The sequence below is a fragment of the Dryobates pubescens genome, chromosome 25, assembly GCF_014839835.1.
Source record: "Dryobates pubescens isolate bDryPub1 chromosome 25, bDryPub1.pri, whole genome shotgun sequence".
In the NCBI taxonomy this organism is placed as follows: Eukaryota; Metazoa; Chordata; class Aves; order Piciformes; family Picidae; genus Dryobates; species Dryobates pubescens.
In genome coordinates, this window is record NC_071636.1 from 3,156,387 (window position 1) to 3,182,510 (window position 26,124).

At 56.7% G+C, this 26,124-nt stretch overlaps 1 protein-coding gene across 1 annotated transcript; it reads left to right on the forward strand.

The window, feature by feature from the left end:
• The first annotated feature begins 2,103 nt into the window (after positions 1 to 2,103).
• Positions 2,104 to 25,013, forward strand: RBM19 (RNA binding motif protein 19). The gene is made up of 21 exons (XM_054173274.1): positions 2,104 to 2,238; positions 2,958 to 3,140; positions 3,997 to 4,122; positions 4,356 to 4,394; positions 5,837 to 6,035; positions 7,646 to 7,914; positions 9,431 to 9,505; positions 10,193 to 10,271; positions 11,005 to 11,076; positions 12,087 to 12,287; positions 13,131 to 13,261; positions 14,317 to 14,441; positions 15,426 to 15,522; positions 16,424 to 16,534; positions 16,848 to 17,048; positions 18,381 to 18,498; positions 18,673 to 18,818; positions 20,367 to 20,427; positions 22,208 to 22,287; positions 24,097 to 24,152; positions 24,893 to 25,013. Exons 1-21 carry the CDS (start codon positions 2,203 to 2,205, stop codon positions 25,011 to 25,013), a joined length of 2,526 nt encoding a protein of 841 aa, XP_054029249.1. The 5' UTR covers positions 2,104 to 2,202.
• Positions 25,014 to 26,124: the final 1,111 nt, after the last annotated feature.

Sequence of the window (26,124 nt, forward strand, 5' to 3'; positions counted from 1 at the left end):
GGCAGCACAAGATCCCCAGGCTGTGGTGTTCTTTAGCTGCTCTTCAGAGAGAAGTCACTTAGAATCATAGAATTGTCAGGGTTGGAAGGGACCTCAAGGCTCAGCCAGTTCCAAACCCCTGCCATGGGCAGGGACACCTCACACTACAGCAGGTTGCTCACAGCCACATCCAGCCTGGCTGCAAACACCTCCAGGGATGAGGCTTCCACCACCTCCCTGGGCAACCTGTGCCAGTCTCTCACCACCCTCCTGGGGAACAACTGCTTCCTAACATCCAGTCTCAATCTACCCATTTCTAGTTTTGTTCCATTCCCCCCAGTCCTATCACTCTCTGACACACTCTAATGTCCCTCCCCAGCTTTCTTGGAGCCCCCTTCAGATATTGGAAGGCCACAAGAAGGTCTCCTCAGAGCCTTCTCTTCTCCAGACTGAACAGCCCCAACTCCCTCAGTCTGTCCTCACAGCAGAGCAGCTCCAGCCCTCTGCTCATCTTCGTGGTCCATCTCTGGACACCTTCCAGCACCTCCAGTTCTTTCCTGTAATAGGGACTCCAGAACTGGACTTCTGCTTTTCCCTTTCCCTACTGCCCGGGGGGGAGCAGGGCAGCTGCAGCTTCTCTGCAGCTCAAACCAGACCCTCGCAGCCCCCGCGGGTTTGGGGTTTCTTTTCTCGCGTGGGCTCTGCCGCGGCCGGCTCGGAGCTGCCCAGCGCGGAGCTGTGGGTACCGAGCTCCCTCCTCCGGCCCGGCCCGGGGCTGCACCGCGATCAGCGGAGAGCCCCCGGGGCTGCGCAGCGGGCGGGGGTGCAGCGGGGTCCCGGAGGATGGACACCAGCACCGCGGGGGTTCTAACAGCGGCCGGTAACCGGCTGGCAGGGGACACAGGATGCCCTCCCGGGAGGCGCTGCCGGCTGTGCCCATGTGCAGCCCGACCTCAGCTCCCAGCTCGGGGCAGAGTGGCTGGAGAGCTCTGCCCGGTGGAAGCACAGAATTCAGAATTAACCAGGTTGGAAGAGACCTTCGAGATCATCGAGTCCAACCTACCATCCAACACCATCTGATCAACTAAACCATGGCACTAAGTGCCTCCTCCGGTCTTGTTTTAAACACTTCCAGCGATCGTGACTCCACCACCTCCCTGAGCAACCCATTCCAGGACCTGGGGGTGTTGGTTGCTAGCCGGCTGAATATGAGCCAGCAGTGTGCCCAGGTGGCCAAGAAGGCTACCAGCATCCTAGGTGGTATGAGCAATAGTGTGGCCAGCAGGACCAAGGCAGGGATTGTCCTCCTGTACCTGGCACTGGTGAAGCCACACCTCAAATCCTGGGCTCAGTTTTGGGTCACCATCCCTGGAGGGGTTCGACAGGGGATTGGATGTGTCACTTGAAGCCATGCTTTAGTTAGTCAGGAGGTGTTTGGTCATGGGTTGGACTTGATGATCTCTAAGGTCTTTTCCAACCTTGTTGATTCTATGATTCTAAGAAGGACATTTTGGTTCTAGAGCACGTCTAGAAAAGGACAACAAAGCTGGTGAAGAGTCTGGAGAACAGGGCTGGTGCCAGGAGTGGTTTCCAGATTGTTCAGCCTGGAGAAAAGGAGGCTGAGGGAAGACCTCATTGCTCCCTCCAGCTCCCTGAAAGGAGGTGGGAGACAGGTGGGGATTGGTCTCTTCCAAGGAACAAGTGACAGGACAAGTGGAAACAGACTCAGGCTGCACCAGGAGAGGTTTAGGTTGGACGTGAGGAACAATTTCCTCCCCCAAAGGAAGGGCAGTGGTGCAGTGCCCATCCCTGGAAGTGTTCCAGAGCCTTGGAGATGTGGTGCTGAGGTCCACGGTTAAGTGTTGGGTTAACAGCTTGAAGGCCTCTTCCAACCCAAACGGTTCTGCGATGCTAATCGCCTCTGGTGCTCCCCATTCCCTCTCACCCCCTGTACCGATCCCCTCACGGCGCCCAGCCGCGGGCTTGCCCTGCGCCCTCCCCTTCCCTCCCCCCCGCCCAGCGCCCCGCCCCTCGCCCCGCCCCCCGCCCAGCGCCGTGCCCAGGGCGCGGCTCCGCCCCCGGCGCCTGCGCGCTCCGCCCCTCGCCCACGTGACCCGGCGGCAAGATGGCGGCGCCCAGGGGCTGGCGTGCGCGGCGCTAAGCGCGGCCCGGCCAGGCGCTCTCCCGGCTTCCTTCTCTCCCCTCCCGCTTTCTGTCGCCACCATGTCGCGGCTCATCGTGAAGAACCTCCCCAACGGGGTGAGCCCTCCGCGGGGTTGCGGCGTCTGCGGGGCGGAGGGGGCTTGCGGGGCACAAAGATGGGCAATGCGGGCTTCTGGGCAGGGAGAAGACCCGGGAGGAGAGGGGATTCTCGGTGTGGTGGGGCCTGGAGTGAGAGGGGAGGTTTCCTGGGAGAGAAGGTCTTCGCTTCGGGATGGGATGAGGAAGGTGGCGGGGTTGGGGAGCAGGGAGATGATCCTGGAGGAAGGGGTGGTGGAGATGTGCTGTGGTGAGAGTCCTTGTGTGGGAGCGAGGAGACATCCTTGGGGGGAGGATAGTAAGGGACCCTGGGCAGGGAGAGCCCCAGGAGAGATGTCTGCCATCTGGGTGATGGCCTGGGGAGAAGGAGGCAGAGTGTGATGCATGGGCTGGGGAGGGGAAGGGGAGCTGGCAGCCCCTCAGTGGGGGAGGGCAGAGCTCGTTCTGCTCACAGTCTTCCCCTCGTCGTCTGGAAGTTTGATGCAGGTTCACAGTGTGCTGCTTTGCCACCACCAGGGTGTCTCTGATTGTCCTGGGGGGCTTGGTTGTGGCAGGTCAGAGTGAAGGGCTTTGGTGGCTGGTGTGTGGGGTTGGGGTTTTGATCAGGGTTGCCACAGCACAGCGCTTTGGAAGCTCTCTGACAGCAAACAGTTTGCTTTGAAGAGTGCCTCTCACTGCATTGCTGATTTGCCTTGCTGGTGTCTTGCCTTGCTTCCCAGATGAAGGAAGATCGCTTCCAGAAGCTGTTTGGGGCCTTTGGGACCCTCACTGATTGCTGCTTGAAGTTCACCAAGGATGGCAAGTTCAGGAAGTTTGGCTTCGTTGGCTACAAGTCTGAAGACGAAGCTCAGAGAGCCCTGAGCCACTTCAACAGAAGTTTCATAGACACCTCCAGAATCACTGTGAGTTCAGATCCCTGCAGCACCTCTCCTGTGAGGACAGCTGAGGGTAGTGGGACTGTTCAGCCTGGAGAAGAGGAGGCTCTGGGGAAACCTTAGAGTGGCCTTCCAGTACCTGAAGGAGGCTACAGGAGAGCTGGGGAGGGACTTTTTATGAGGGCCTGTATCAGGAAGAGTGTGGCCAGCAGGAGCAGGGAAGTCATTGTGGCCTGTACTCAGCACTGGTTAGGCCACACCTGGAGTCCTGTGTCCAGTTCTGGGCCCCTCAGTTTAAGAAGGACATTGAGACACTTGAAGGTGTCCAGAGAAGGGCAACAAAGCTGGGGAGGGGTCTGGAGCACAGCCCTGGGAGGAGAGGCTGAGGGAGCTGGGGTTGCTTAGCCTGCAGAAGAGGAGGCTCAGGGGAGACCTTCTTGCTCTCTCCAACTCCCTGAAGGGAGGTTGTAGCCAGGTGGGGGTTGGTCTCTTCTCCCAGCCAAGCAGCACCAGAACAAGAGGACACAGTCTCAAGCTGTGCCAGGGGAGGTTTAGGCTGGAGGTGAGGAGAAAGTTCTTCCCAGAAAGAGTAATTGGCCATTGGGATGTGCTGCCCAGGGAGGTGGTGGAGTCCCCATCCCTGGAGGTGTTCAAAAAGGCTTGAATGTGGCACTTGGAGCCATGCTTTAGTTGTCAGGAGGTGTTGGGTGACAGGTTGGACTTGATGACCTCCAGGGATGGGGACTCCACCACCTCCCTGGGCAGCACATTCCCATGGCCAATCTCTCTGGCTGGGAAGAATTTCCTCCTAACATCCAGCCTGAACTGCAAAATAGTTTTCCAGTAGACATTGAATGGAAGACCTGATTGATTCTCTTTGCAGGTTGAGTTGTGCAAGTCTTTTGGAGACCCTTCCAAACCCAAAGCATGGAGTAAGCACTCCCAGAAGGCCCCAGAAAAACAGACTGAGAAGCCTGTGACCAGTGCAGTTGCTGAAGGCACAAAGAAAGTGAGTGCTGTGTGTTGCCTGGAGGCCCTGGTGCATGTCAGTGACTTCCAGAGGGAGGGGCAGTCCAGTGTGTGGTGAAAGGGGACAGAGGAGCTGGGACAAGAGGTGTTGGAGGCCTGGGTCTGGTGTTTTGTGCCTTAGGATCTATGTTCTCTGTAGCAGTGGGTTGGCTGAGCAATTCTTTTGGCTGTGCTTGTAAGGAGCCTTTCTAACCATGTTGCTTTTTGCCCTAGAGTAAAAAGAAGAAGGATCCAGCAGAAAACTTAAAGCAGGTGAGTTGGGCTCAGGTCACCACCCCTAACATTCCTGCTGGCTTGCACTGAGAGCAAGAGCTGGATCAGCCTTCTCCTGTGCTGCTTGCCATGCTCTACATTCAGGCAAGGTGTATGACTGGCACACAGTCACAGCATGTTAGGGTTTGGAAGGGACCTCTGAAGATCATCCACTCCAAACCCCCTGCCCAGAGCAGGCTCACCCAGGGCAGGCCCCACAGGAACACATCCAGGCAGGTTTTGAATGCCTCCAGAGAAGGAGACTCCAAAACCTCTCTGGGCAGCCTGCTCCAGGGCTTTGTCACCAGCACAGTGAAACAGTTTGTCCTTCTGTTCACAGGGAATCTCCTCTGCTCCAGCTTGCACCCATTGCTCCTTGTCCTATTATTGGACATGACTGAGCAGAGCCTGGCTCTGTCCTCCTGGCACTGCCCTTCACATCTACTTAAGCATGAACCTTGCCAGGCTGGACAGCTGGGCAGAGGCCAACAGGATGGCATTCAACAAGTCCAAGTGCCAGGGGCTGCACTTTGGCCACAGCAACCCCAGGCAGTGCTACAGGCTGGGGTCAGAGTGGCTGGAGAGCAGCCAGGCAGAAAGAGACCTGGGGGTACTGGTTGACAGCAGCTGAACATGAGCCAACAGTTTGCCCAGGTGGCCAATGGCATCCTGGGCTGCAGCAGGAGCAGTGTGGCCAGCAGGAGCAGGGATGTCATTGTGCCCTGTGCTCAGCACTGCTTAGGCCACACCTTGAGTCCTGAGTCCAGTTCTGGGCTCCTCAGTTTAGCAAAGAAGTTGAGATGCTGGAAGGTGTCCAGAGAAGGGCAACAAAGCTGGGGAGGGGTCTGGAGCACAGCCCTGGGAGGAGAGGCTGAGGGAGCTGGGGTTGCTTAGCCTGCAGAAGAGGAGGCTCAGGGGAGACCTTCTTGCTCTCTCGAACTGCCTGATGGGAGGTTGTAGCCAGGTGGGGGTTGGTCTCTTCTCCCAGGCAAGCAGCAGCAGAACAAGAGGACACAGTCTCAAGCTGTGCCAGGAGCGGTTCAGGCTGGAGGTGAGGAAGAAATTCTTCCCAGCAAGAGAGATTGGCCATGGGAATGTGCTGCCATGGCTCCAAGTGCCACATCCAGTCCCCTCTTGAACACCTCCAGGGATGGGGACTCCACCACCTCCCTGGGCAGCACATCCCAATGGCCAATCTCTCTTGCTGGGAAGAACTTTCTCCTCATCAGGGAGTCCCTGCCCCTGGAGGGATTGGAAAGCTGTGGAGCTGTGGGATATGGTTTAGTGATGTCCTGAGGGTTGCACTTGATGATCTGCAAGGTCTCTTCCAAGCAAAAACGAGCCTGTGATTCTAAATGAGGTGACAGCTTTGCATTCAGGGCTGCAAGGAGCTCTCCTGTGTCTGCCTTGACAGCCTGTCTGCTTGGTTTCTTTCTCTGCAGCTGGAAGAGGAGGAAACCTTCCAGGAGTTCTTGGTGGTGCACCAGAAACGCTCCCAGGTGGCCACCTGGGCTAATGACACTTTGGCAGAGGAGGCCAAGAAGGGGAAAGCAAAGGCAGCAGCTGATGATTACCTGAACTTTGATTCAGATGAGTCTGAGGAGCTGAGTGGCAAGGAGGCTGAGGATGAAGCCCCTGGAGGTGAGGAGGAAAGCAAAGGTACCCAAATGAGCCCTCGGCCTTTGCTTGCCTTTGTGCTGCTCACAGCTGACTTGGGGTGCTGCTTCCAAGTGGAGCTGCTGTCACCAGGAAGGTGGTCCTTCAAGCATGGCACTCACTCTGGCTGCTGTGGGATGGTGTTTGTTGGCCAGAATCTGGGGCAGCATGGGAAATGCAGTTTCTGATGCTGAGGGGGTTGCATTTGTGCTCCCCACTGGGCCCCTAAATCAGTGTCCAGAGAAGAGCAAGAGGACAAGCAGCCACTTTTGTTTCCCTTGAATAATCTCCTGACCTTGCAGCCACTTTCATCTCCAGGGTTCCCAGAGCTGGATGTTGTTTCTCTGCCCCTGCCCTGGGGGTATTCAAAGCCAGGCTGGATGAGGCCTTGAGCAACCTGGGCTAGTGGAAGGTGGCTCTGCCCATGGTAGGGGGATTGGAACTAGACAAATCTTTAAGGTCACTTCCAGCCCAAACCATTCTATGATTGAAGAGGAGGCTCAGGGGAGACCTTCTTGCTGTCTACAACTCCCTGAAGGGAGGTTGTAGCCAGCTGGGGGTTAGTCTCTTCTCCCAGGCACCCAGCACCAGAACAAGAGGACACAGTCTCAAGCTGTGCCAGGGGAGGTTTAGGCTAGAGGTGAGGAGAAAGTTCTTCCCAGCAAGAGAGGTTGGCCATTGGAATGTGCTGCCCAGGGAGGTGGTGGAATCACTGCACCTGGAGGTGTTCAAGAGGGGGCTGGATGTGGCACATGGAGCCATGGTTTAGTTGTCAGGAAGTGTTAGGTATTAGGTAAGAGGTTGGACTTGATCTCTGAGGTCTTCTCCAACCTTATGGATTCTATGATTCTCTGATTATGATTCTTTATTCAGTAACCTGGAGCTGAGGGCTGTGATCTGCTCTGTTCTGCCTCTGATGCTCACTTCTGGAAATGTTGCTGTGTCCTTGAGCCCTGCCAGAGCTGCTGGGGTGGGCCAGAGTTCAGGATCTTGGATCCTGAAAGGAAAACTGTTGTCTAGTGCTTAACAGAGTGAAGAGCCTGGGCTGCAGCCTGCTGTTTGTCTTGTTAGGCTCCAGTGTCCCTGCAGCAGTGGTGAATGTGCTTTGGGAGCCTTTCTACCTCTCTCCCTCCATGCTCTTTCCTCATGCTGTTCTGTTGGGGTCAGAGGCATTTTCCTTGCTGCCCCTCAGCTCTCTGGGAGACTAAACTTGAGGTTTAATCAGTTGCTCCCTGGTGGGTGTGGAGGGATGCTTTGGAAGGACAACTTCATCTTCAGCCTGCAAAGCTAAATCCAGCAGCTGAAAGACTTCTCTGGGGCCTGCTCAAAGCATCGCCTTGAAACTGAGACCAAATACTCTGCTGTGGAGCTCCTCAAGCTCATTTGTGCTTTGTTGCTTTGAGGAGGAGTGAGCCAGGCTGTCAGTCTGGAAGAGTTGAGGCAAGGTTGTTCTGCCCTCCTCAAACCTTTCACTCCCACAGGACAGCTAGAGGAGGGGAGGGTGGTTCTCTGCTGGTGCTCCCAGCTTGTGCCTGGCTGGGGAGAAAGCAGCAGTGGCTGTGTGCAAAACTCTTCTGTTCTCTCCTCCCTGACAGCAAAGGAAGAAGGGAAGAAGGCAGCTACCAGGAAAGACCTCTCAGATATGGATTACCTGAAATCTAAAGTGGTGAAGGATTCTCCCTCCTCCTCCAGCACAGAGGAAGAAACAGACAGTGAGGAGGTGGAGGAGGACAGTGAGAGTGGGGAGGATTCAGGCATTGCAGAAACCACCAGCACCCCCACAGACAACAAGGGGAAGGCAGAAGCCCAACAAACACAGCCTGAGACACCAGTGGGGAGGAAGAAGAAAGGAGCCACAACAAAGGTTTGCCTTAAGTAGACTTTTGTCTCCTCTACAGCAGGAGCTCCAGGGGGTAGTGTGTGTCTGTTAGCCACTCCAGGCTGGGAGCTTGAAGGCTGTGGGGCCTCCTGGGTGCCAGCTCTTTTGGCTCCCTGGGTGGGAGCTGTGACTAAAAGTTAACTGCTTCTCCTCTTAGTGCTGGTCAAATTCCTGGGGGTGAGGCTTCCACACAAGTGCTGTTAGTGCCCTTTTCAGAGGCTGACCTGTCTGCAGGACACTGTTCTGCAGAACTCAGTCTTTAATGGCTGGGTTTGACAGGCTCAGCCACACCTTGCACCCTCAGCTGGCACCTCCTGCCAAGGCTGGTGGAGCTGTGAGAATCCTGCCCAGGTGACCAGCAGCATCTTGGCTTGGGTCAGGCATCATGTAGGCAGCAGGACCATGGAGGTGATTATCCCTCAGGGACTCAGCACTGGTGAGGCCACACCTTTAATACTGGGCTCAGATTGAGAGCCTTCACTTCAAGAAGGACATTGAGGTGCTGGAGCAGGGCAACAAAGCTGGGGAAAGGTCTGGGGAACAGGTGAGGAGCAGCTGAGGGAACTGGGCTGGTTCAGTCTGGAGAAGAGGAGGCTGAAGGGAGACCTTCTGGCTCTCTACAATGCCCTGAAAGAGGTTGGAGTGAGGTCAGGGTTGGTCTCTTCTCCCTGGTGACAAGTGAGAGGATGAGGGGAAACAGCCTCAGGTTGCACTGGGAAAGGTTTGGGTTGAATATGAGAAGAAACTTCTTCACTGAAAGGATTATCAACCAGTGGAAGAGGCTCCTGAGAGTGGGGACTGAATCCCCATGGCTGGAGGTATGAATAGAATAGAATTGAATTGAATTGAATTGAATTGAATTGAATTGAATTAACCAGGTTGGAAAAGACCTTGGAGATCATTGAGTCCAACCTCTCACCCAACACCCTCTGATCAACTAAACCATGGCACCAAGGGCCTCATCCAGGCTCCTCTTAAACACCTCCAGTGATGGTGACTCCACCACCTCCCTGGGCAGCACATTCCCATGGCCAATCTCTCTTTCTGTGAAGAACTTCCTCCTAACATCCAGCCTGAACCTCCCCTGGCACAGCTTGAGACTGTGTCCTCTTGTTCTGCTGCTGCTTGCCTGGGAGAGGAGACCAACTCCCACCTGGCTGCAACCTCCCTTCAGGGAGTTGGAGAGAGCAAGAAGGTCTCCCCTGAGCCTCCTCTTCTCCAGGCTAAGCAACCCCAGCATGCTGAGGACTGGCTTGGAAGTTCAGCCAGGCTTTGTTTCGAAGAGGCAGAGCTGTGGTGCTGAGGGCTGTGGTTTAGCCCCAGCCTTGGCAGGGTTAAGTAACAGTTGGACTCCATGATCTCCATGGTCTTTTCCAACCCAAAGGCCCCTGTTGATCTTGTGAGCTCTTGATGTTCTTTCCTGCTCTTCAGCTTCCTGCTTGTTGTGCTGTGGCCTTGGCTGGTTTGTCACTCTCCCTTTCACCTCCATCCTTCTCTCCAGGGCCAAGGCAGCCCAGCTGAAGCCAGCACACCCTACACGGTGGAGCTCCGTGGTGCTCCCTCCAACATCACAGAGGTGAGCTTTGTTACCAGGCTGGGAAAGGAGAGGGGAGAGGGTTTGGTGCTTAACTTGGTGCAGAGCCTTCTGTCATCACTTCTGGAGCTGGTTTGAGTGCTGTGCTGGAGGTCAAGAAAGGTTTGAAGTGGCTGTGTGCAGAGGTGGTGTGTGGTGCATCTTTTACAGTGTGCATGAAGGGCTGAAGCCTGCTGCTTCCTCCTTAGTATCATAGAATAGATAGAGTTGGAAGGGACCTCAAGGCTCAGCCAGTTCCAAGCCCCCTGCCATGTCCAGGGACACCTCACACTACAGCAGGTTGCTCACAGCCACCTCCAGCCTGGCTGCAAACACCTCCAGGGCTGAGGCTTCCACCACCTCCCTGGGCAACCTGTGCCAGGCTCTCACCACCCTCCTGGGGAACAACTTCTTCCTAATCTGAATCTCCCCATTTCTAGTTTTGCTCCATCCCCCCCCCAGTGCTGTCACTCCCTGACACCCTCAAAAGTCCCTCCCCAGCTTTCCTGGAGCCCCCTTCAGGTCCTGCAAGGCCACAATGAGGTCTCCTCAGAGCCTCCTCTCCTCCAGACTGAACAGCCCCAGCTCCCTCAGTCTGTCCTCATAGGAGAGCAGCTCCAGCCCTCTGCTCATCCTTGTGGCCCTTCTCTGGCCCTCTGAGAATCTATTTCAGCACAACTCTTCCTGCAGGAAAGGATCTGTGAGTTCTTCCTCCCCCTGAAGCCAGTGGCAATCCGGATGGGAAGAGAAGGCCGGGGGAAAAAGAAAGGTACTGTGTGCATGTGGAGGGATCTCTTGAGTCACAGGAGCCCTCCCTCAGTCACCCTTCTGCTCTTTGCACCTGCACTCCCAAACTGCTGGCTCCTGTCCTGCTTCTTGCAGCCCTTCCCATGTCTTTGGAGCTCCTCTGCCCTAGTTGGTGGCCACAGGATGCCGTGGGCAGAGTAATGCTGCCTGGGCTCCCTTTGGAGTAGCAGCTGGAGCCCTTTCCTTGTTCTGCCTCCCTTCCTAAACATCCCAAACCATGCCAGGCAAAGGCCTCTTCCTCTGAGATGGCTCCAAGGGCTTTGCTGACCTGTGTGCCTTGGCTGCAGGGTAGTCTTTAACCAACGTGGGTCTCCCAGTGGGCTTTGACTCCCAGCAGGAAGAGTGGGGAGCAGGTCCCCAGAGCTGCTGTGAAGCTTGGCTCTAGTCTGCTCTCCCTTCCTGGTCATAACAGTGGAGTGCATGGACCTTTGGTTTGTTCTTGGAGGCACCTATGAAAGCCTCCTTCAGCTGCTCAGGTGGGCTGCTTTGGTTTGCAGGTGGAGAACAAGCTGTCCAAAGGCACCTTCCAGTCTGCCAGGGCCACTTTCAGGCTGGGTGGACACTTGAAATGGGGGGCTGAAGGCTTTATCTGTAGGGATCTCCATCAAAGGAAGCCCAACTCACCCTTAATTAGCCAATTAGTGGTTGTGTGTTCCCCACAGCCAAGGCTCAGGTGAAGCTTTCCTTCCTCCAAGGTTGCATCTTTGTTGACTTGAAGAGTGAAGCCGAAGTGCAGAGGGCCTTGAAGCGGAAGAAAGAATACCTGGGTAAGGGCTGTTTGTTCCTCCTTGTTCTGCCTGCTCTCCAGGGCAGGGTGCTCAGCTGCTGAAGTGCTCCCTGCACAAGTGTCTCCTCTTGGAGGGTTTTACCCAGGGCAGATGGTGGGGATGCTTTCCTCTGCTCAGCTGACAGCAGCAGAAACAGCACCTGGGCTGCTGTGGCCTCCAACGGAGGGACCTGGCCAGGCTGGGCAGCTGGGCAGAGGCCAAGGGCAGGAGATTGAACACATCCAAGTGCCAGGTGCTGCACATTGGCCACAGCTACCCCAGGCAGTGCTGCAGGCTGGGGTCAGAGTGGCTGAGAGCAGCCAGGCAGAGAGGGACCTGAGGGTAGTGGTTGATGGTAAGCAGAACATGAGCCTGCAGTGTGCCCGGGGGGGGCAATGGCATCCTGGCCTGCAGCAGGAGCAGTGTGGCCAGCAGGAGCAGGGAAGTTATTCTGCCCCTGTACACTGCACTGGTTAGGCCACACCTTGAGTCCTGTGTTCAGTTCTGGGCCCCTCAGTTTAGGAAAGATGTTGAGGTGCTGGAAGGTGTCCAGAGAAGGGCAACAAAGCTGGGGAGGGGTCTGGAGCACAGCCCTGGGAGTAGAGGCTGAGGGAGCTGGGGTTGCTTAGCCTGCAGAAGAGGAGGCTCAGGGGAGACCTTCTTGCTCTCTCCAACTCCCTGCAGGGAGGTTGTAGCCAGGTGGGGGTTGGGCTCTTCTCCCAGCCAAGCAGCACCAGAACAAGAGGACACAGTCTCAAGCTGTGCCAGGGGAGGTTTAGGCTGGAGGTGAGGAGAAAGTTCTTCCCAGCAATAGTCATTGGCCATTGGGATGTGGTGCCCAGGGAGGTGGTGGAGTCCCCATCCCTGGGGCTGTTCACCAAAGGCTTGGATGTGGCACTTGGAGCCATGGTTTAGTTGTCAGGAGGTGTTAGGTAATGGGCTGGGCTTGCTGATCTCTGAGGTCTTTTGCAGCCTGGCTGATTGTGTGATCTGCTGTGGTTGTGGCTCAGGAGGTCGATGCATCGAGGTGTTCCGCTGCAGGAGTGCCCCAGCAGCAGCAGTGGCAGCCACACCTGAGAAGCAGCCCTGGCAAAGAAGGAAGAGGGATGACGAGGAGGAAGAGGACCTGTCTGAATCAGGAAGGCTCTTTGTCAGGAATCTTCCCTTTACTAGCACTGAGGAGGACTTGGAGAAGCTCTTTTCCAAGTATGGTAAGGATTTGCTGTGGGACTGGGGCTGGCAGGGCTGCCTCCTTCCTTTGTGCACACAAAGCTTCTCCTGGGGGGGAAGGGCCAAAGCTCTGTGCCCAGCATGTGGAATATGCACTCACACCAGAGGAGGGCAATGAGGCTGGGCAGGGGTCTGGAGCACAGCCCTGGGAGGAGAGGCTGAGGGAGCTGGGGTTGCTTAGCCTGGAGAAGAGGAGGCTCAGGGGAGGCCTTCTTGCTCTCTACAGCTCCCTGAAGGGAGGTTGTAGCCAGGTGGGGGGGTGGGTCTCTTCTCCCAGGCACCCAGCACCAGAACAAGAGGACACAGTCTCAAGCTGTGCCAGGGGAGGATCAGGCTGGAGGTGAGGAGGAAGTTCTTCATAGAAAGAGAGATTGGCCATTGGGATGTGCTGCCCAGGGAGGTGGTGGAGTCCCCATCCCTGGAGGTGATTAGGAAGAGCCTGGCTGAGGCCCTTGGTGCCATGGTTGAGTTGATCAGCTGGTGCTGGGTGATAGGTTGGACTGGATGATCTCAGCACATCCCAGTGGCCAACCTCTCTCTCTGGGAAGAACTTCCTAACACCCAGCCTGAACCTCCCCTGGCCCAGCTTGAGACTGTGTCCCCTTCCTAACTCTCTCAGCCTGTCCCCATGGGAGAGGTGCTGCAGCCCTCTGATCATCTCTGTGGCCCAGCTTTGGGCTTGCTCCAGCAGTTCTCTGTCCCTCTCGTGCTGGGTCCCCGCGGCTCGGGCGCAGGGCAGCACCTCAGGAGGGCAGAGTGCCTCTGCCAGCTGAGAGCAGGGCTGTGCAAGGGCAGCTGGCACAGTCAAGCTTTGCCTTCTGCAGGCCCCCTCTCGGAGATCCATTTCCCTCTGGACAGGCTGACCAAGAAGCCCAAAGGCTTTGCCTTCATCACCTACATGATGCCCGAGGACGCCGTGAAGGCCTACGCCCAGCTGGATGGGCAGGTGTTCCAGGTATGCTCCCTGCCTGGGGCTCACCCTTGGGCTGCAGCTGCCACTGCCAGGGGATGTCACTGATGTGGCCAAGTGTTTGCCCCTGTGCTTAGCTGGGATGCTTGAGCCCCTTCTGCCTTGCTGCACACAGCTGGTGTGGGCAGAGTGGCCTGGTTCAGACAGCCTTGCAGGAGCCTGAATGGGAGCTGGAGGTGGGGAAGGAGTCTCAGGCTCTTGTTTGCTCTTAGCATCACTGAATCCACCAGGGTGCAAAAGACCTCAGAGATCAGCAAGTCCAACCTGCTCCCTAATCCCTAACACCTCCTGACAGCTAACCCATGGCTCCAAGGGCCACATCCAGTCCCTTATGAACTCCTACACTGTGTGGCTGCTCTTGGCCTTCTTCTTTGGGAAGGAAGCTTCCCTCTGTCCACCCAGGCTGCTCAGCCAGGAAAGCTGCCAGAGAGTTTCCTCTGCTCTGCACTTGTGTGGCTCAGTGTGGAGCTGCTGCAGCTGTTCTTCCCTAGGCAGAACTGGATGGGCAGGTGTTCCAGGTATGGTCAGTGCCTGGGGCTCACCCTCTGCCCTTGGGCTGCAGCTGCCACTGCCAGGGGATGTCACTGATGTGGCCAGGTGTTTGCCCCTGTGCTTAGCTGGGATGCTTGAGCCCCTTCTGCCTTGCTGCACACAGCTGGTGTGGGCAGAGTGGCCTGGTTCAGACAGCCTTGCAGGAGCCTGAATGGGAGCTGGAGGTGGGGAAGGAGTCTCAGGCTCTTGTTTGCTCTTAGCATCACTGAATCCACCAGGGTGCAAAAGACCTCAGAGATCAGCAAGTCCAACCTGCTCCCTAATCCCTAACACCTCCTGACAGCTAACCCATGGCTCCAAGGGCCACATCCAGTCCCTTTTGGAACTCTCACACTGTGTGGCTGCTCTTGGCCTTCCTCTTTGGGAAGGAAGCTTCCCTCTGTCCACCCAGGCTGCTCAGCCAGGAAAGGTGCCAGAGAGAGTTTCCTCTGCTCTGCACTTGTGTGGCTCAGTGTGGAGCTGCTGCAGCTGTTCTTCCTTCCTTCTAGGGCAGGATGATGCATCTGTTGCCATCCACAATCAGAAAGGAGAAACAGCAGGAAGCTGGAGATGCAGAAGAGTCTTCCTCCTACAAGAAGCAGAAAGAGGCCAAGGACAAAGCCAACAGTGCCAGGTAGAGAGGTGTCTCGTGGTGGGGCAAGGCAGCACAGCCTGCCAAATGCCATGTGGCAGGAGTGCTCCTGGGGCCTTTGCAGGGGCTGTGTGGGTTACCAAAGTCAAGGAAGCATTTGCTGGGCAGCTCTGCTTCCTTCACCTCTTGCCCCCTTCATTCCTCTGTCCAAGCAGCAGCCCAGTGAGCAGCAGAAACTGAGAGAAGTGTGGTTTGGAATCATAGAATCAGTAAGGGTGGAAAAGGCCTCAAGGATCATCAAGTGCAACCTGTCACCCAGCACCTCCTGACAACTAAACCATGGCTTCAAGTGCCACATCCAATCCCCTCTTGAACACCTCCAGGGATGGGGACTCCACCACCTCCCTGGGCAGCACATTCCAAAGGCCAATCACTCTCTCTGGGAAGAACTTTCTCCTCCCCTCCAGCCTAAACTTCCCCTGGCACAGCTTGAGACTGTGTCCTCTTGTTCTGGTGCTGGGTGCCTGGGAGAAGAGACCAACCCCCACCTGGCTACAACCTCCCTTCAGGGAGTTGGAGAGAGCAAGAAGGTCTCCCCTGAGCCTCCTCTTCTGCAGGCTAAGCAACCCCAGCTCCCTCAGCCTCTCCTCCCAGGGCTGTGCTCCAGACCCCTCCCCAGCTGGACACCTTCCAGCACCTCAACATCTTTCATCATCATCATCATCATCATCAAAGAAAGAACTCTTGAATGAGTTGGGAGTGGAATCATAGAATCATAGAACTGTCAGGGTTGGAAGGGAGCTCAAGGCTCAGCCAGCTCCAACCCCCTGCCATGGGCAGGGACACCTCACACCACAGCAGGTTGCTCACAGCCACATCCAGCCTGGCTGCAAACACCTCCAGGGCTGAGGCTTGCACCAGCTGCCTGGGCAACCTGTGCCAGTGTCTCCCCACCCTCCTGAGGAAGAGCAGGCAGTGGAAGGAGGTTTCCCTGGTGCTGAGCCTGGCTCTTCTCTCCCCCTGCAGCTCTCACAACTGGAACACCTTGTTCGTGGGGACGAACGCTGTGGCCGATGCCATTGCCCAGAAGTACAACGCCTCCAAAAGCCAAGTGCTGGATCATGTGAGTTGGCTTGTGGAGCAGCTGGGCTAGGAGATCCCTTTGCTATCAGTTTCCTCATGCCCAAGACCTTCCTGGTCTTTTGTGCAGCAAAAGCCTCATCAGTGAGCACCTTGGAGGCTGAGAGAGGAGCGGGGCTGTGTCACAGAGTCACCAAGGTTGGAAGAGACCTCAGAGATCACCAAGTCCAACCTGGCACCACAGACCCCATGACTAAACCATGCCTCCAAGTGCCACATCCAATCCCCTCTTGAACCCCTCCAGGGGTGGGGACTCCACCATCTCCCCAGGCAGCACATCCCAATGGGTAACAACTCTCTCTGGGAAGAACTTTCTCCTCCCCTCCAGCCTAATCTTCCCCTGGCACAGCTTGAGACTGTGTCCTCTTGTTCTGGTGCTGGGTGCCTGGGAGAAGAGACCAACTCCCTCCTGGCTACAACCCCCCTCAGGTAGTTGGAGAGAGCAAGAAGGTCTCCCCTGAGCCTCCTCTTCTGCAGGCTAAGCAACCCCAGCTCCCTCAGCCTCTCCTCCCAGGGCTGTGCTCCAGACCCCTCCCCAGCCTTGTTGCCCTTCTCTGCACACAAAGCTTCTCTGTGGGGTCTGAGCCCCCAAAATCCCTTTGTCACTGGCAGCTAAAGTGACCCTCCCAGCCCTTCTGCCCTCTCTGCTTTGAATCTGGCCCTTCTACATGGCTGGCAGTTGATGGGATTTGCAGCCTGAAGCCTCAGCTCCTTCCTGGCATCCTTCGGTGCGGCTTTGGGAAGCTCTGCGCTCCCCGGCAGCCGAGCACCCACCGGCCCCAGGGGAGCTGCAGCATTTTACCCTCAGGCTTGCTGCCAGATTCTCCTTGCAGCTGCTTCTGAGAGCAGCAGGAGCAGCAGGTGACTGCCAGCCTTGCTTGCAGGAGAGCAAAGACAGCGTGGCAGTGAGGATTGCCCTGGGAGAAACCGAGCTGGTGCAGGAGATTCGCCGCTTCCTCATGGAGAACGGAGTCAGCCTGGATTCCTTCAGCCAGGTGAGGAGCCCAGTTGCAGCCAGCCAAGTGCTGGCTCCTGCACCTGGCTCACAGCAGCCCCATGAATGCTCCAGGCTTGGGGCAGAGTGGCTGGAAAGCACCTGGCAGAAAAGGCCCCGGGGGGCGCTGGCTGAACGTGAGCCAGCGGCGCGCTCGGGTGGCCAAGGAGGGCAGGGGAGTGGTGCTTGGCCCTCTGCTTGGCCCTGCTGAGGCCACCTCTGGGATGCTGGGGCCAGTTTGGGGCCCTTCACTCCCAAGGGTGGGCTCTGGGTTTTTGAATCCCTCCTCTTCCTCCTCCCACCACCCGTGGCAGGCCGCAGGGGAGCGGAGCAAGACGGTGATCCTGGTGAAGAACCTCCCAGCCAGCACCAGCGCAGCAGAGCTGGAGGAGATCTTTGGGCAGCACGGCAGCCTGGGCAGGGTGCTGCTGCCACAAGGAGGCATCACTGCCATTGTGGAGTTCCTGGAGCCAACTGAGGCCAAGCAAGCCTTCACCAGGCTGGCCTACACCAGGGTGAGCATGGCGAGAGGCAGGAGCGGCTGCTGCTGCGACTCACACAGCAGGGCAGAGTGCCAGGCTGGAAGGGACCCCCAGGATCACAGGATCTCAGGGGCTGGAAGGGACCCCCAGGCTCACAGGATCACATGGTCTCAGGGGCTGGAAGGGACCCCAAGGCTCACAGGATGTCAGGGGTATGGAAGGGAGCCCAAGGCTCACAGGATCTCAGGGGTATGGAAGGGACCCCAAGGGTCACAGGATCACAGGATCTCAGGGGTATGGAAGGGACCCCAAGGGTCACAGGATCACAGGATCTCAGGGGTATGGAAGGGACCCCAAGGGTCACAGGCTCACAGGATGTCAGGGGCTGGAAGGGACCCCAAGGGTCACAGGATGTCAGGGGTTGGAAGGGACCCCAAGGGTCAAAGGCTCACAGGATGTGAGGGGTATGGAAGGGACCCCAAGGCTCACAGGATGTCAGGGGCTGGAAGGGACCCAAAGAGATCATCAAGTCCAACCCCACTGCCAGAGCAGCACCATACAATCCAGCTCAGGTGACACAGGAACACAGCCAGATGGGCCTTGAAAGCCTCCAGGAGAAGTTCAGGCTGGAGATGAGGAGAAAGTTCTCCCCAGCAAGAGAGATTGGCCATTGGGATGTGCTGCCCAGGGAGGTGGTGGAGTCCCCATCCCTGGAGGTGTTCAAGAGGGGACTGGATGTGACACTTGGAGCCATGGCAGCACATTCCAATGGCCAATCTCTCTGGCTGGGAAGAATTTCTTCCTTACCTCCAGCCTGAACCTACCCTGGAACAGCTTGAGACTGTGTCCTCTTGTTCTGGTGCTGGGTGCCTGGGAGAAGAGACCAACCCCCACCTGGCTACAACCTCCCTTCAGGTAGTTGTAGAGAGCAAGAAGGTCTCCCCTGAGCCTCCTCTTCTCCAGGCTAAGCAACCCCAGCTCCCTCAGCCTCTCCTCCCAGGGCTGTGCTCCAGACCCCTCCCCAGCTTTGTTGCCCTTCTCTGGACACATTCAAGGGCTCTCAACCTGCAGAAGGTGGTTGGAGGGAGGGGACTGTGCCAGCTGGAAAAGCCTCAGGGGCCTGGAGAGGGTTTGCTGCACCCTTGGCAGTGCAGGGCTGTGGTACAGGGTAGGCTGTGGTCCTGTGTGGGGCTGGATCCAGACTCTCCTGTGGTGGGAGGCCAGCTGAAAGGGTTGCTCAGCTGTTCCACTGCTGTCTTCTGTGACTGAGGGAGAGAAATTAAAGCTGAGAGCTGAGCTGCTGCTGCAGGCCTTGCCCTCCACTCCTCATTTCTCTTCTGTAACTTGCTTTTTCCCCCCCCTCAGTTCCATTCTGTGCCATTGTACCTGGAATGGGCTCCAATGGGAGTCTTCATCAGCCCTGCCACTCAGAAAAAAACCCTGGAGGCTCCAGAAAAGGAGGACAAAGCAAGGCTGGAACCTGGTAAGAGCTTTGACTTAAGGCCAGAGCCATCTCTGGTTGCTTCACTGCTCCTTTATGTGGTAAGCAGCAGTGCTGATCTTCCTGCCCCTTTGGGGATGGAACCAACCTCATGAGGTCCTCTGCAGGTTGGCTTTGTTGGAGCTCATGAAGCTCAGTTTAGTCTTTCTGTTGCAGGTGAGGCACAGAAAGAAGAGAAGGAAGAAGAAGAGGAGGTGGAGGAGGAGGAGGAGGAAGAAGAAGAAGAAGAAGAAAGTATTCCTGGGTGTACCTTGTTCATCAAAAACCTGAACTTTGCCACCACAGAAGACACACTGAAGGAGGTGAGTCTCAAGGAGGAGAGGGGACTGTGCTGTGCTGTGCTTTGCTTTGCTTTGCTTGGGGCCCTCAGATGAAGTGGCAGGGGGCTGAGTGTGTGGATCAGTGCCAGGCTGAGGTGCCTGATGGAGTCCCAGCTCCCAGCATGGCCTAGAGGAAAGGGCTCCACTCTGCTGCAGAAGCTGCTCCCCTCCTGCAGTGCTGAGGATAAAGTGGTGAATGTAGTGGACATCCCTTGAGTGGGGAGGGCCTTTTGTAGTGATGGGACCAGGGGGAATGGATTGGAGCTTGAGGAGGGCAGATTGAGACTGGAGATGAGGAAGAAATCTCCCCCAGTGGTGAGGCACTGGCACAGGCTGCCCAGGGGAGGCTGTGGATGCCTGCTCCCTGGAGGTGTTCAAGGCCAGGTTGGAAAAGACCTCAGAGTGCATCAAGTCCAGCCTAATCCCTGTCACCTCCTGACAGCTAACCCATGGCTCCAAGTGCCACAGCCAATCCCTTTGTTGAACACCTCCAGGGATGGGGACTCCACCACCTCTTGTCCAAGGGCTGGTTGTAATAGGAAGAGGGAGAATGGATTGAAGCTTGGGGAGGGCAGATTGAGACTGGAGATGAGGGAGAAATTCTTTCCAGTGAGGGTGGTGAGGCACTGGCACAGGCTGCCCAGGGGAGGCTGTGGATGCCTCCTCCCTGGAGCTGTTCAGGGCCAGGCTGGATGAGGCCTTGAGCAACCTGGGCTGGCTGAGAGGTGTCCCTGTGCCCATGGCAGGGGGGTTGGAGTAGGTGATTGCTGAGATCCCTTCCAGCCTAGGCCATTCCTTTGGGGGCTTTTGTCTTCATTCTAATTGGAGTTTCCCAAGCAAGTTGAACAGATGGCTTGCAGCTCCTGCTCCCCTCCAGCTCCTCCTGCATGTCTTACAGGCTCTGCTCACTTGCTCCCTGGGATGGGACAAGGGGCAATGGATGGAAGCTGCAGCACAGGAGGTTCCACCTCAACACAAGGAGGAACTTCTTCCCTGTGAGGGTCACAGAGCACTGGAACAGGCTGTCCAGAGGGGTTGTGGAGTCTCCTTCTCTGGAGCCTTTCAAGGCCCATCTGAATGTGTTCCTCTGTGACCTGAGCTAGATTCTGCTCTGGCAGGGGTGGGGGGTTGGACTTGATGATCTCTTTGGGTCCCTTCCAACCCCTGTGCCATGCTGTGATGTTTCCCAGCCTTATCACCAAACCCACCCAGCCCTGGGCTCACCACTGGTTTAGGGCATCCACAGTGTTCCCCCAGAGCCATCCCAGAGTGTTCCTGAGGGAGTGCTGGGAACTGATCTCCTTCACAGCCTGCCTCTGTGTGAGTGAGTGTGAGAGTGAGTGTGTGCAGAAATACTGCTGCAAGAAAAGCCTTCAGCTCCACTGGCTGCCTGGCAGGCGTGTGCTGGGGGGGAGGGGAGGAGGGGAGGCTGGCAGCCTGTGCTGCTGGCTCTGGAGGAGGGCCACGTTGTCACTTGAGTTGCAGGGCTGTGACAAAGGCAGCTGAGTCACGTGTCCCACCTCCTTGCAGGCATTCTCCAAAGTGGGAGCTGTGAAGAGCTGCACCATCTCCAGGAAGAAAGACAAAGCAGGTACTCTGCAGAGCTGCTGTTCAGTTCCTTCCCTCAGCTGGTTGCTGAGGGCTCAGGTGTGGCCTTGCAGGAGCAGGCAGCTGGCTGAGCAGCTCCCTCCTCGCTCTGGGGAGAGAGACTTTGGTGCTTCTAGAAGTGGTCCCTTTGAAAGGGCTGAAAAGCAGCAGCCAAAACCAACCCCCCTCGAGGTTCAGCCTAGAGGGTTAAGCTCAGCTGTGGGGTTTGTGGAGATGTGGCCTCCTCCTGAGATTTGGAGAGAGGGGAGCCAGCTCCTTCAGGGTGACAGAAGAGAGGGGGAGGGGTACAGCATGCCAGGCAGCAGGGCCCCCATGGTGCTGAAGCCTGCACATGCTGAGCATTATCCACAGGGAGGGCTGGGATCTGGGAGGGTGCCTGGCTGAGGACTGTGCTGAGGGGGCCTTTGTTTGCCTGCTGCCTGCCTGCTTCCATCCCAGCAGGCTGTGGTGAGGAGTGCTCTGCCTGTTGTGTTGCCTCGGCTGGCTTCCTGGGCTCTTGGATGGGGAAAAGGGAGCTGATGCTGCCCCTCTGCTCTGCTGAGGCCCCACCTGCAGTGCTGGGGTCAGCTCTGGACTCCTCAGCACAGCACAAACAGGGACCTGTTGGAGCAGGGCCAGGGGAGGCCACAGCAGTGATGGGGGAGCTGGAAGCCAGGCTGAGAGAGTTGGCCTTGTTCAGCCTGGAGAAGAGAAGGCTCCAGGGAGACCTTCTGGTGGCCTTGCAGTGCTTAGAAGAGGCTGATCAGAAGGCTGGGGACAGACTTTTGAGCAGGGCCTGCTCAAGGGCTGCTGATTTGAACTAAGAGGGAGATTCTGCAGCAGGAGCAGTGTGGCCAGCAGGAGCAGGGAGGTCATCCTGCCCTGTGCTCAGCACTGCTTAGGCCACACCTGGAGTCCTGGGTCCAGTTCTGGGCTCCTCAGTATAGGAAAGATGTTGAGAAGCTGGAAGGTGTCCAGAGAAGGGCAACAAAGCTGGGGAGGGGTCTGGAGCACAGCCCTGTGAGGAGAGGCTGAGGGAGCTGGGGTTGCTTAGCCTGCAGAAGAGGAGGCTCAGGGGAGACCTTCTTGCTCTCTCCAACTCCCTGCAGGGAGGTTGTAGCCAGGTGGGGGTTGGTCTCTTCTCCCAGGCACCCAGCAGCAGAACAAGAGGACACAGTCTCAAGCTGTGCCCAGGGGGAGGTTTAGGCTGGAGGTGAGGAGAAAGCTCTTCCCAGCAAGAGAGGTTGGTCAGGGCTGTGGCATTTCCTAAGCTCTTCCCAGAAAGAGTCATTGGCCATGGGAATGTGCTGCCCAGGGAGGTGGTGGAGTCCCCATCCCTGGAGGTGTTCAAGAGGGGATTGGATGTGGCTCTTGGTGCCATGGTTTAGTCAGTCAGGAGGTGCTGGGTGCTGGGTTGGGCTTGCTGATCTCTCAGGTCTTTTCCAACCTGGTTGATTCTGTGATTCAACACTGAGGGTGCTGAGACAGTGGCCCAGGCTGCCCTGGGGGGTGGGAGATGTCCCATTCATGGAACCATTCCAGGTCAGGTTGTTTGGGGCTCTGAGCAGCCTGCTCTGGTTGTCCCTGCTGACTGCAGGGGGGGTTGGAGTCTGATTTCCTCCTCCCTCCCCCCGCCCTTTTTTAGCTACTTTCAACCCCATCCCTCCTTGGCCTGCCACAACAGCCCTGCTCTACAGCTTGTCCCCAGTCCTCTGCAGTACTGAAAGGTCTTCTGCTTGCCACTGTCCCTGCTGGTTTAATGAGTCTCCTTTCTCTCCTGCCAGGCAATTTGCTTTCCATGGGCTTTGGATTTGTGGAGTACAGGAAGCCAGAGAGCGCTCAGAAAGCTCTGCGCAGGCTCCAGGTGAGCTTTGGCCCTGCCAGCCCTGAGCCCTTCCAGAGGTGTGGGGGCCAAGGGTGAAGTGCAAAAGGTAGCTGAGGAGCTCAGGGCCAGGACTTAACACTGTGCAGCTGGAGAGGCCTCTACCCTGGGCCAGGTTTGTGAGGGAAGAAGCTGTGTCAAGGGGCAAGAGAGAGTTTAGTGGGCATGGTAGTTGGGCTATGCTTGGAGCCAGTGGTCTGAAAGGTCTTGGCCAGCCTTGAGGATTCTGTAAGAGCTCATGTGCTGCCCCTGTGCTGCCCCTGTGCTCAGCACTGCTTAGGCCACACCTGGAGTCCTGGGCCCAGTTCTGGGCCCCTCAGTTCAGGAAAGATGTGGAGCTGCTGGAAGGTGTCCAGAGAAGGGCAACAAAGCTGGGGAGGGGTCTGGAGCACAGCCCTGGGAGGAGAGGCTGAGGGAGCTGGGGTTGCTTAGCCTGCAGAAGAGGAGGCTCAGGGGAGACCTTCTTGCTCTCTACAACTCCCTGTAGGGAGGTTGTAGCCAGGTGGGGGTTGGTCTCTTCTCCCAGGCACCCAGCACCAGAACAAGAGGACACAGTCTCAAGCTGTGCCAGGGGAGGTTTAGGCTGGAGGTGAGGAAGAAGTTCTTCCCAGCAAGAGAGATTGGCCATTGGGATGTGCTGCCCAGGGAGGTGGTGGAGTCCCCATCCCTGGAGGTGTTTAGGAAGAGCCTGGGTGAGGCACTTGGTTGATGAGATGGTGCTGGGTGATAGGTTGGACTGGATGATCTCAGAGGTCTTTTCCAGCCTGGTTAATTCTGTATGTCCAAGTGTTTCCTAGCACTGATCCAACATGCAGGCAGCAGACAATATGCAGGGATTGAGATGTAATGCTCTTATTCCTCATGGTGCCCTTTGCAGAGGTGACAGAGAGCCCAGGCCTCCACTCCCCCTCAGCACAAGCAGTGCTTAGTGCTGCAGAGTTTGGCTTTACCCTCTGTGCCTCTGCCATTGCTTCAGGGGCTTCAGCCTCCTGCCTTCCCCATGCCACAGCATGTGTTGTGCTCTGAAGGGATGAGCCATCCTCTCTGCTGCTAGCAGAGCACCCAAGTGTTTGGTCCATGCTGCTGGGGTGGTTGGGCTGGGCAGCTGGAGCCATCCCTTTGCAGGCAGATGGGAGGGAAGTACTCCCTGGCAGGTTCAGTGACCACAGTCCAGGAGTCCCACCTTCAACAGGTGGACATTTCACATTCCACAGCCTGCCTGGTCTTGGGCTAGATGTGTGTTCTTCATGCTGCTTGAAAGGCTGAGTCCTGGGCAAGAGAGAAAGCAGGGAACTGGGGAGCCTGTGGAGAGATTGGGCAGCATGGTGCCTTTGCATGCCCTCTGCACTGGCAGGGCTGAGTAGGCAAGAAGCTGTTTGCAGTGCTGTAGGACATCCTTTGAGGCACAGGAAGCAAGGGCCAGAGGATTTTTGATGGCCAGGAAGACATCCTGGCTCATTCCAGAGCAAATAAGCAGACAATCCTTGCTTTGAAGAGCTTTCAGTCTAGAGATAGAGCAAGCTGTGGCCCAAAGCAGTGAAGTGATTTGTCTTTGCCACTTTAGTGGCAGAGCTGAGGCTGACAGACAGCTAGATCCAGGGATGTTGGCTGCTGCTTCCAGCCAAGCTGTCTCCAACCTGCCATCAGAAGCCTTTCCTTGCATGAGTGGTGTTCAACAGAGGAAAGATTTGGCAGGGATAAGGGGAAAGAGCAAGGTGTGAAATGCTGTGCTGGTAGCCTGGAAGCTGCTGTGACTTCATTCATCCTGATGTTGTTTCTTTCACCTTCTAGGGCTGCTCTGTAGATGGCCATAAGCTGGAAGTGAAAATCTCCGAGAGGGCTCTCAGGTAAAGCTGCTGCTGCCTCCCCTCTGTGCCCTGGTTGCATTTAAGCTGCACTAATGCTTGGTAGCTTCTTCACTTTATGCCAAGCAGCTGGGAAGACCTCACCTGGGCTACTGCATCCAGCTCTGGAGCCCTCAACACAGGAAGGCCACAGAGCTGATGGAGCAGGTCCAGAGGAGGGCCACAGAAATGGTCAGGGGCTTGGAGCACCTCTGCTGTGAGGACAGCCTGAGGGAGCTGGGGCTGTTCAGCCTGGTGAAGAGAAGGCTCCAGGGAGACCCAATAAAGGCCTTTTGGTGCCTGAAGGGGCCCACAAGGAGCTTGCAAAGGGACTGTTTGCAAAGGCCTAGAGTGATAAGGGGCAATGGTTTGAAGTGAGAGGAGAGCAGATTTAGATTGGATGCTAGGAACAAGTTCTGCACCAGGAGGGGGGTGGAACACTGCAACAGGCTGCCCAGGGAGGTGGTTGAGCACAATGTGGAACCCAGGAGGTTCCATTTGAACAGGAGGAGAGCAGTCTTTGGTGTGAGGGTGCTGGAGGCTGCCCAGGGTGGTGGTTGAGTCTCCTCCTCCGGAGAGGTTCCAGAGCCACCTGGGCGCTGTGATCGTGGGCAAGCTGCCATGGCAGGGGGGGGTTGGACTGGGTGATCTCTAGAGGTCCTTTGCAACCCTCAGCCTGCTGAGATGCTTGTGGTGTTCTGCTGCACACTGACCCTGACTTGCCTCTCCTTTTCACTGCCCAGGCCTGCTGTGAAATCATCCAGGAAGAAGCAAACTGTCAAGAAGCAGAAGACTTCCAAGATCTTGGTGCGGAACATCCCGTTCCAGGCCACTGGCAGGGAGATCAGAGAGCTCTTCAGGTAGGGCAGGGCCTGCTCCTGGCTCTGGGGAGTGCTCTGGCCTGGAGCTGGGGGGGATTTGAATACAGGGGTTTGCCATCAGGTTGTGACTAGGAGGAATGGGATGGGATGGGATAGGATAGGATAGGATAGGATAGGATGGAATGGAATGGAATGGAATAGAATGGAATGGAATAGAGTAGAGTTGAATTAACCAGGTTGGAAAAGACCTTTGAGATCACTGAGTCCAACCTACCACCCAGCACCATCTGATCAACTCAACCATGGCACCAAGTGCCACAGCCAGGCTCCTCCTAACCACCTCCAGGGATGGGGACTCCACCACCTCCCTGGGCAGCACATTCCAATGGCCAATCTCTCTTGCTGGGAAGAATTTCTTCCTCACATCCAGCCTGAACCTACCCTGGAACAGCTTGAGACTGTGTCCTCTTGTTCTGGTGCTGGGTGCCTGGGAGAAGAGACCAACCCCCACCTGGCTACAACCTCTCTTCAGGGAAGTTGTAGAGAGCAAGAAGGTCTCCTCTGAGCCTCCTCTTCTGCAGGCTAAGCAACCCCAGCTCCCTCAGCCTCTCCTCACAGGGCTGTCCTGGGCTCCCCAGTTCCAAGAGGGGCAGGGAGCTATTAGAGAGTATTCAGTGGAGGTGCCTATGATGAAGGGACTGAAACATCTCTCTGATGAGGAGAGGCTGAGAGCCCTGGGGCTGTTTAGTCTGGAGGTGAGAAGGCTGAGAGGAGATCTTAGTCATGCTTCCGAATAGCTGAAGGGTTGGTGTCCAGAAGAAGGGGCCAGGCTCTTCTTAGTGGTGTCTTGTGGCAGGACAAGGGGCAATGAGTACAACCTGGGACACAGAATCATTGAATTGTCAGGGTTGGAAGGGACCTCAAGGCTCAGGCAGTTCCAACCCCCGTGCCATGGCCAGGGACACCTCACACCACAGCAGGTTGCTCACAGCCACATCCAGCCTGGCTGCAAACACCTCCAGGGCTGAGGCTTCCACCGCCTCCCTGGGCAACCTGTGCCAGGCTCTCACCACCCCCATGGGGAAGAATTTCTTCCTAACATCCAATCTCAATCTACCCATTTCTAGTTGTGCTCCATTCCCCTCCAGTCCTAT

What these genes read in the sequence shown, in the direction of transcription:
- RBM19 (XM_054173274.1), top strand. Translation starts at nt 2,203, where the DNA reads ATGTCGCGGCTCATCGTGAAGAACCTCCCCAACGGG. An exon ending in TGAGGATGAAGCCCCTGGAG is followed by an intron (nt 6,036 to 7,645) that starts GTGAGGAGGAAA and finishes CCTCCCTGACAG; the next exon opens with CAAAGGAAGAAGGGAAGAAG. An exon ending in AGAAAGGAGCCACAACAAAG is followed by an intron (nt 7,915 to 9,430) that starts GTTTGCCTTAAG and finishes CCTTCTCTCCAG; the next exon opens with GGCCAAGGCAGCCCAGCTGA.